The sequence below is a fragment of the Azolla caroliniana genome, unplaced genomic scaffold (genome assembly GCF_043228905.1).
Source record: "Azolla caroliniana isolate FFs.n. ecotype wild unplaced genomic scaffold, voAzoCaro1.0.p SCAF_13, whole genome shotgun sequence".
NCBI classification, from domain to species: Eukaryota; Viridiplantae; Streptophyta; class Polypodiopsida; order Salviniales; family Salviniaceae; genus Azolla; species Azolla caroliniana.
In genome coordinates, this window is record NW_028230448.1 from 19,117,453 (window position 1) to 19,127,453 (window position 10,001).

The window sequence follows — 10,001 nt, forward strand, 5'->3', positions numbered from 1 at the left end:
CTGTCCAGTGGATTTCTCAGGTCTAAGCCTCACACATATTTCAGTCATGATTCCTCTGTTATACTACCAAGGGCACCATGCAGATACGTATGTATATGTAAACTCTGCCAATATCTGGACATACAATCATACACTCGGAACGAGATTAGGAAATATTATAGTCACCATCAAGACTAGGGGCCTTGAAACTATAGTTGTTATTGTATAACATAACATTTAGCACATCACAAGCTCTTTGTCCCTACTATTGTCTCTTTCTGTCAAAAGCTTTTTCCAAGTTTTGGTTTGTTTGCTTCCAAAAATATCAAAAGTGCAGGAAAGAGCTACAACACATTTTCTACAGGTAGTGCAAGACATTTTGGCGCTTTGTATATATACATGTACATATAGATAGATATGTTAACAGGTACAGACACCTCTGGAGAGTGCAGAAATGAGCATCAAGACTAGGGGCCTTGAAACTATAGTTGTTATTGTATAACATAACATTTAGCACAACATCACACGCTCTTTGTCCCTACTATTGTCTCTTTCTGTCAAAAGCTTTTTCCAAGTTTAGGTTTGTTTGCTTCCAAAAATATCAAAAGTGCAGGAAAGAGCCGCAACACATTTTCTACAGGTAGTGCAAGACATTTTGGCGCTTTGTATATATACATGTACATGTAGATAGATATGTTAACAGGTACAGACACCTCTGGAGAGTGCAGAAATGAGCTCGGTTCCTGTGAGATGAGGAGGGGGGCCATCCTCACCGATTCCCCAAGTACAGAGTAAGGTTTGGTAGATGAATCTATTATCAAGTGATGTTGAAATGGTTGCCTGGGTTACCTTGAGCTGCAACTCTTGTAACCTCAACATGACCTTCACGACACAATGGTTCTGGGCTGGACCCTGGATCTTGATGAGCGCCTCCCTCCTGCCACCGAGGAAGTAGACATTGACAGACAACTTGCACCTGGGGCAGCAATTGTCACTCCAGTCATTTGTGATCACCGGATGACGGCTCTGCTCCTCTATTGCTGCCGCACCAGAAGAAGAAGACGAGGAGAGAAGTGCCTTCTTCTTATAAGAAGCAGAGGATTGATCGCCTATCTTACTTGACAATTCTTCCACTTGCATCACCAATGCTTTCTTTTCTGACATTAAGTCCCCCATCTTACTCTTCAGCTCTTGGATATATGATGTCGCATCGGCGAGCAATGATGCCTTATCCATCTTGGACACATTTGGTACGACAGACCTCAATGCATAGAAATGCTGATTCAACCTCTCTCGCCTCTGTCTCTCTGCCTCGACATGGTTCAATGGTTCTTCTCTGCCATTTGCAGGCTTCCTTCCCCGTTTCTTCACCGGCTTCAACTTCACCTCAACTTCCTCTACCACAACATTCTGACCAATGCTTTTGTTTCCATCAATTGCTTCCGTTTCCAGTGCAACTCCAGAATCAGGCAGCACATTTAAACATGTCGAATAGGAGGTCTGCTTTTCTGCGATGGAAACATGGTTGCCATTTACATATTCATCATGGTCAACAGGGCTTTTATGAGGCCCTAGATTTCGATATGAGCTTGAAATTTTATAGTTCTCGTTGTAAGCACATGGCGCAAGTGAATCTGAGGCAAAGTAGTTGTGTGCCTGCCCTACTGGCGCATCACAGTTCATAGGATGGTGATTTACAGAATCTTTAACGACCTTGTGCTGCTGTATTATCTGTATGTTACGTCCAGATCCTGTTACAGTGCGTATGTGGCGGTTAAACTCACCTGATTCAGCTAGCAGAGGTCGAGATTTGGATGCGTTGTTGCTGCAATTAGCTGCCACAGATTGCTTCTGCTCCTCATCAGCAGTGGCTGTAACAGAGAATCGGCTTCCGCGGCTCTCAGCTTCCAAGCTGCAGCTATAACTTGTGACCTCACCCGTAGCTGCGTCCTTGGCTAGACTTGTATATGCTGCAGCCGAGCCTGTATGCAGTAACTTCCTTTGATGGGAGAAGATGACAGCAGTATCCTCGTCCACATCGATCTTACTCAGACTGCTTATACATGTACAATCAGGAAATATGCTTTTGACCCTGTGCAGAAACGATTGTGTGGGGGTTATATAGTCAGTGGATCCAAACTCTAGAACACCAGCTATGGTGGGAATGCAGACAATGGTATGAATGCCAAACTGCTGAGCAAACTCCGCCCTCGGGCAGGGCCCTAGAAAGGTACTAGCAGCCGGCTCATCAGCAGGATGACTAGGTTTCCTGCAGCTGTATTGACCTCCAAAAATCCATATATACTGAGATGTGGCATAAGCGGCGCCTGGAGCTCCTATGCCGATGGAGAATGTGTTCATCATAGACACAAGGAAGAACCACTCGGTGTCGGTCACGTCGGCATCAAGCGTGGCATCAAGCTCTTCTAAATCTTGACCTCCCACCATAGCTTGTAGCTCTCGAAGAACCGCCCTCCTCCTTCGTTGGTCTCGCTCACTCTGCTTTGAACTGGTCTGAGAGGAGAAGCTAACGCAAGGGCTAGGGTTAGGAAGAGAAGATGGGTTACAATTAGGATTGAAGTAGCCGTCCCCCCAGCAGAGGATTGGATCTGCTGTGGTGCTTTCTTGCGTGGATGCAAGCTGCCAGAAGATAGCATAAGTCCAGCTCAGAGGGCCATGTTCTGCAGCAGCCTGAAGTTTGTGTTGGAGATTAATGGCCAGGTCATGTGGTGGATGATGAAGGCCAGGTCTAGGGTTAGGGTTAGGGTTAGGGTTAGGTTCTGCTGTTGGTGGTGGTGGTGGCTGGATGATGTCTGGCTCATGCTGAGCTTCGACAACGTCCCCCATGAAGGCCTCGAGCAGGGCACGGTCATCGACCCAGTGGCTACGATCCATGGAAGGGGAGACAGCTATGTGCTGTGCCATTGGGGCGAGGGGGGAAGAGGTGAGAAGGAGATAACAGGTGCAGGTGAAGAGGTGTGTGAGGTTATGTATGTGAGAGAAAGAGAGAGGAGAGAGCAGTTCGATCCAAAACAGGGCGGGGCAGGGAACAGAGGAAGCTGGAACAGGGGAGGCTAACTGACGGCGGAGCTGGAACAGGGGAGGCTAACTGACGGCGGAACTGGAACAGGGGAGGCTAACTGACGGCGGAGCTGGAACAGGGGAGACTAACTGACGGCGGAACTGGAACAGGGGAGGCTAACTGACGGCGGAGCTGGAACAGGGGAGACTAACTGACGGCACAGACACAGAGAGAGAGAGAGAGAGAGAGAGAGAGAGGGATTAGGTTAAAAATACAGGGACCAATGGATGGATGGGGGGGACCTACCCACACGTATATGTCTATCTCTACTTTTGTCCTCTTTTTAATCACGTTTCCAAAATGCGTCAAAAAAGTTGATCCATCCATTCATCCATCCATAGATACATACATACATAAGATCGATATAGATAGTTAGATAGACGGATGGATCAATTTATTCTCCTCCTTTTTTTGTCGGCTTCTCACGTTTGCGCACGTGTCTCTATGCAATCAATCACAGTAGTAGTTAGTAGTAGTAGTAATCGCGGATTGGCTCTACACAAGTTGTACGTAACCGACAATCGGGGACATTGAGGGGGAAGGAATTGTACATGAAGAGATGATGCTGGTGGCATCCTGATCAATCCCTCGCGCGTGTGTGGCTCATCTTTTTTTATGTATCCGTGTGTCTCAATACTCGAAGAAATTGTGTGGCCACTCACCTAACATATACATTCTGATGGATACCCCTCCATCCACATGTCTATTAGTGCAACATTTGTAAGGTTTCTTTTTTAATAACATGTGCAAGCATCTAGAAGATTAGCCCTGAATTTGTGCACAAGTCATTCCCTTATAATGAGAAAAAAGGGTATTCAGTTTAAGGAAATCTAGCATAAAGGAGCTCCGTAATCAAGTAAAAAGTATGCACAATTTACAAAGTTTAAAGAGCATAAAGGAGTTTCATAATCAAGTATAAGTATGCTCAAATCATCCCCTTCTAATGAGAAAAGGGGTCTTCCTTTTAAGGAAATCTAGCATAAAGGAGCTCCATAATCAAGTAAATATAATGGTATGAACAAGTCTCAACCAACCATTAGATTACTCTCAACTTAGAAGTGGTTGGGTTTGAGATGTATCTATATCTCTTTCAACTTCGATATTTACCTAGTTGTAATTGTGTTTTGACACTCTACTAAGTATTATCTATGTGTCATACATTGGGTGTTTATTTTCTAGTCTATCTATGCATGTGCTATTCGACACAAAACCTAAAATGAGATCAAACCACAATTGGGGGCGGAAGTTCATATGGAGACAATAATGATTATGCAAAGGATCATAAAATCTCTATCAAGTAGAATAAATGGCATCAACAAGTGGAAGTGAAGCCACTTTTACTTTAAGGGATGGAGACATCAACTTCCACCGGACAGGATGAGAGAGAGAGAGAGAGAGAGAGAGAGAGAGAGAAGGAAAAAAAGCGATGACGTTCCAAGAAACATGTTTATGATGTAACTTTGTACTCAAAACTCTAATTTTTATGATTTTTGGTTCGTTGCGAAGCTCATTCAGAGAGCTTTTGGAAACTAAGTTTCCTTATTGTTACATGAAGCTACTAGCAAAATTGTCATCGTCTCAGGTTCTCTCAATCTTTGTTAGGATGGCTGACACAACAACAAGAAGTGAGTTGATGATTGTTGATGGATGTGGTAGTAATGATGGTTGTGAAAATTACAAGAGGCAAAAGTGTATCGATTCCACAGAACATGAGAAAACATCATATGATGTTATTCTTGGTGGGAAAGATGTTATTGGAGATGATTATAATATTGACAGTCATGATTTTGTTAAGGCTTTGCTTTCCGATTTTACATTGGAAAAAAATGAGGAAGATGCTAAAGATTGTGTGGAGGAGGATGTTGTAGAGGTGGTGATGGAGACCAAGTCTATGCTAGCAACTTTTGACAAGTTTTATGATCGTGGTGTTATTTTGTATTTCACTAGCAAACTTCCTTTGGTATCATGGATTAAGCAGTAGTTGAATTCATTCATAATGCCTAATTGTGTTGAGGATGTCTATGTGGGTCCAAGCTATGACGTGGTTTTTCAATCGTTAGAACATCGTACGACTTTGATGGCAAAGGTACTGATGTTTTTTATAGAAGAATAGTGCATGTGATGGATTATAAAGATTTATTAAAAGAACAATGTCCAATTTGGGTGACCGTTGATTGCAATAACTCATTCTTTTGGGATTTACTACCAAGATTGATGTCTCAAATTGGTAAAGTTTTGGTTGCTCATTTTAATTCGTTGAACAAATGTAGATTTTGCATGTTATGGGATACAAGTTATAAACTTCCAGGATGGTTGAGTATAGATACATCTCGATTTAGTCGATTCCATTTTAAGCTTCAATGGGAGACCTTTGCAGGACATTGTTTTAAATGTGGTAAATTGGGGCATTTTATAGTTGAATACCAATCTCATGGTGAACTATCCCTAGAAAATAATGTCAAAGGGAAAAATAAGGAAGATGTTGAGAAGGATATTGTCTCAATCGTTGATATGGTCATGGATGAAGGAACATCTCATGGGTTAGAGCGAGATCCTAAAGTTCATGGTCATGTTAGAGGTGTTGGGGAGGAGAATGGAGTATGCATTAATGATGAGCCAGATGTTGAGGATGGAGAGTGGCATCAAGTGAAGCATAAGATAAAAAAGGGAAGGGTGTTCCATAGAAAGGGACACAAAAAATACTAATGGTAAGGCAATACCAAAAGATCATTTGAGATTGAATGAGGGGTTTAAGAAAAATCCTTGGCAGAAACAAGTGCAAAATCAGAGATTGTCCAACCAATTAAAATTTGATTCTTCAGGAAGGGTGGGACGACCTCAATTAAATCAAGGACTTCGTTCTCCTAGAGCTAGACAACAAAAGCCTAATATTGTTGGAGGGGATATAGTACACACGAATCCTTATGCAGCTCTTGAACAAGTAGTTAGTTCATTCATGAATACACTTACTCATAAAGAGCAAGTTCTTACTAAAGGTGTTAAATGAAAGTGGTATCATGGAATGTGCGAGGGGCATCTTCTCCTCATAAGAAATATATATTATGAAAAACTTTATTTGATAAAGAATGGGGTGTTTTATGTGCAGTTGAACATAAGTGTCATGATTTAGCAGGATCTGTGTTACATTTGCGTGGATATTCCGCATATTATGTAGGATAGTGATCACATCATTACTCAGGAGTTGTCATGATAAATCGTGATTTGTTTTATCCACATATAGCCTATAATGATCCATATGGACGTTTTTTGGTGATGGAAGTCAAGTATTTTGAGGATTTGATATGGTTGGTAGGAATCTATGCACCCAATAATGCTAATCAACGCATTGAGTTATGGTCTTCAATGTATGCACGATTATTGGTGGGCTGTGTTGGTTTGTTAATGGGTGATTTTAATATGTGTGTTGATGCTTCACGATCTACTTCACGATTATCATTGATGGATTCTCATGAGCAAGCAGTTTGGGAAAAATTGGCATCAGAGGTTTTGAAGTTGGATGTATGGTGGAAATGGTTGCATCAAGATGAGGTTGGGTTTACATTTCAGTCTATGCAATATAAGGAAACATGGAGTAGGTTAGATAGAATGTATGTTATGCATGATGAGTCCTTTTTGCTAGAGATGCTTAATATGTCAATTATGCAAGAGGTTGTGACATCAGATCATTTTCCCATATGTTTTGAGTTCAATAAACACGAGGTAGATATGTACAAAACATTGCTTGATCGAGTTCCTTTAAGGTTTAATTCTTCTTTATTATTACATTCCTTATTTGGTGCCTATATGCAACAATTTTTTGGCATGTTTTCAGAACAAGTTATTTCAAAAGGATGGCATGCATGGGATACAACACTAGAAAACATCAATGATATTCACCATCTTTATGGTATGGCTAATGCTAAAAGACGTAAGAAATTGATTGATAAGTTTTCATATATTCTTATGCGATGCAATGTACTACTGATGAATAATCTGCATGATGAAGAGCTTTTGGATGCTCAAGTTCAAGTACAAGACATTGTGAAGAATTTGTCTTGTTAAAGTTATTGACAGACTAGACTACGTCAATTGAAGGGTGGATTTATAGATAATCAATCACAATCTCATATGTTTTTTCAAGGATTAAGACCACCATATGCTCGTTCAAATGTGGTACAAATTAAGATAGGGGACGACATTGTTGTAGACCCAATCAAGGTTATTGAGTTATGTATTACTCATTTCAAGAATTTGATTGGGCCAGAGTTGATTATTAATGAGGGTGTGTTGAAAGCACGACAAGAGTTTTATAATGTAATTGGGAGTGTCGTGAATAAAAATATATGTCAAGAATTGGATGTTGATTTTGAAGAAGATGAGGTGGAAAAGGTATTGTTACACCTTCCAAATTGTAAAAGCCCTAGTTGGGATGGTGTTACAAATGAAGTTTTTAAGAAGTATGTTGGCATGCTTAAGAGTCCATTCACACAAATGTTTCAACAATGTTGGGATTCTGGTTTCATGCTTGAGAGCTGGAAGGTGGGCTTAATCAAATTGATACCAAAGGTACCATCTACAGAGTCATTTCATCAATGGAGGCCTATTTCATTGATGGGAGGGTTATACAAAGTGTTTGCAAAGATATTATCCAACAAACTTTAGAAGTTCTTACCTCAACTTATTCGTCCTCTCGATATGGTTTTATTACAAGTAGAAATATATTGCATAATGTTTTGAATGTTCAAATGACTACCGATTATGCTCGACATACACATCAAGAAATGGTTATGGTGCAATTAGATTTGGAAAAAGCATATGATCATGTTAATTGGTCTTTCTTGTCAGGTCTGACGTATAATATGGGGTTTGGTCCTCGTATGTGTCGACTTATCTTTTTGCTAGGGCAAAATGCGACCTCGCGTGTGATGCTTAATGGCGGAGTTACTTCGAAAGTGTTTCTTACTAGATCCGTGCGGCAAGGATGTCCACTAAGCCCATTGTTATTTGCTATTGTTACACATTCTTTATTAGCAATGTTGTCAAATCTTGCGGCTAATGGTGATATTGTGGGTTTGCATCTTCCTTCTGGTGGACAATTGGTGGCTCAAGCGTTGGCTGATGATTCTTTTATGTTTTTACAAGCCTCAAAAGAAAATCTTGAAAGGAGTATGCAAGTTTGGGATCAATTTGCTTTGGCTTCAGGGTTGTATATAAATTGGAGGAAGTCTCGCCTTATTTCTTGTATGGAGAGTGATTTTGAATGTTTGGGATGGCGAGGGTTAGTGATTACACAAGGATCAATTTATCGACATTTGGGTTATCCATTGGGTGTTAATGTTACAAATGTTCAATTGATTGATTGGATTGGTAGTAAATTGAAGGACAAATTACATGGATTTCATGGACCATTTGGCTACTCCTAAAAGGTTAGGGGGTGCAACAATATTGGATTTGGAAAGACATTTGATGGCTCGTAGATTTGCATTATTATGAGATATATGTCAACAAGATCAACCATGGATATCTATGATGCAATATTTTATTGACCATGAAGGATTGGTGGATGGGAAAACTATGATTCAAGCATCCTGGTGGCCATTACTCAATGGAAGTATTCCACTAAAGATTCGACATTATGTATGTGGACAACATTTGGTAAGATCGTGGCAAGATGCATTATCTCTTTTTGAATGGGGACCATCAAGTGATCAAGAATATTGCAATTCATTACAAAATGAATTGCTTGTTTCTTCTCGAGTGTTGTTTTGGCATAGGAAAGAGAAGTTGAGATCTCAATTCGATCGTTTATTTCCATTGGGGATTGTACATTTGGAAGATGTGGTTGATAATGAATCTCAAAGGTTGTCGGATTTTGAAGATGCCAAGCGATGGTTATGTATTCCCCTAACTTATGGATTTATTTGGGAGAAATTACAAGATATACCATTGTTGCAAGGATCTTTGCCATTGAAAATAAAATTTGCACCTTGGGTGGATTGACGGTTACAAGAAGGTACACGCTTATTACAGGTCACTACAAATATATTGTATCATCATGCGATGGCATCATTATCTTGGCTATCTCCTACAACAACGAAGTTGTGAAATGTATGGAAGTTTGATGCAAGGTGGTGGAAAATATTACAACGTAGTAGGCATTCCCATCTACCATTTTGTGCAAAGGTATTCATATGGAGAGTCATGATTGGTGGGCTCCCATTAGGTTCAACCTTAAAGAGACGAGGACTAGGGTTCAACACTTGTTTCTTTTGCACTGTTCCATTGGATGATAGTCCACATAGGTTCATTAAATGTCCTATAGCGTGTACCATTTGGAAGTACTTATCGGACATTTGGCAAGTTTTAACCCGTTGTTGTTTGAGACCTCAACAATGGGTTTTTTCTCAATATGTTCAAAATGGTTCAAATGATGAGATGGAGATATTGTTCCAATTTTTACGTTATTGGGGTCTACAACACAATTGGAATATGCGCAATGCTTTCATGTTTGATAATAGACATGGGGTGAAAGCCTATATAAAGAAGCTTAAAGGTATTCTCATGTGGAATTTTTGGATGTTAGAGCATGTGGGGATCATTTCCTCAAATGCATATTCAGGTTTTTTAATAGTCCCTCTCCCTACATAGGCATATGATAGGTAGAGAAGACTAAGAAGTGTCGTAATTAAGTGGATTTTACTTACAATTAATATAATTGTGTGCTTTTACCAGAGAGAGAGAGAGAGAGAGAGAGATTATAACAATGTGACTATTTGAATTTTGAAAAGGGAACCATTCTCCTTACAATATGTGATATCGTTTACGCCTCTTGGACACCCTTGAGCAAGTCCCAAACAAACACAATGCATGTGTGCGATCCAACGAGGGAATTTGTCTATTTAACATGGGACAGAGCCCAATTGTTTCCAAATAAAAAGTT

General features: G+C 40.3%; 1 protein-coding gene across 1 annotated transcript; it reads right to left on the reverse strand.

The window, feature by feature from the left end:
- Positions 1-442: 442 nt before the first annotated feature.
- On the reverse strand, positions 443-2,968 carry LOC147856537 (transcription factor MYC2-like). Its single transcript, XM_087329369.1, has one exon. The coding sequence runs from the start codon at positions 2,902-2,904 to the stop codon at positions 676-678; it is 2,229 nt and encodes a 742-aa protein (XP_087185495.1). The 5' UTR covers positions 2,905-2,968; the 3' UTR covers positions 443-675.
- Between the last annotated feature and the right edge of the window lie 7,033 nt (positions 2,969-10,001).

Coding starts and splice junctions, on each gene's coding strand:
- LOC147856537 (XM_087329369.1), bottom strand. CDS start 2,904: ATGGCACAGCACATAGCTGTCTCCCCTTCCATGGATCGTAGCCACTGG.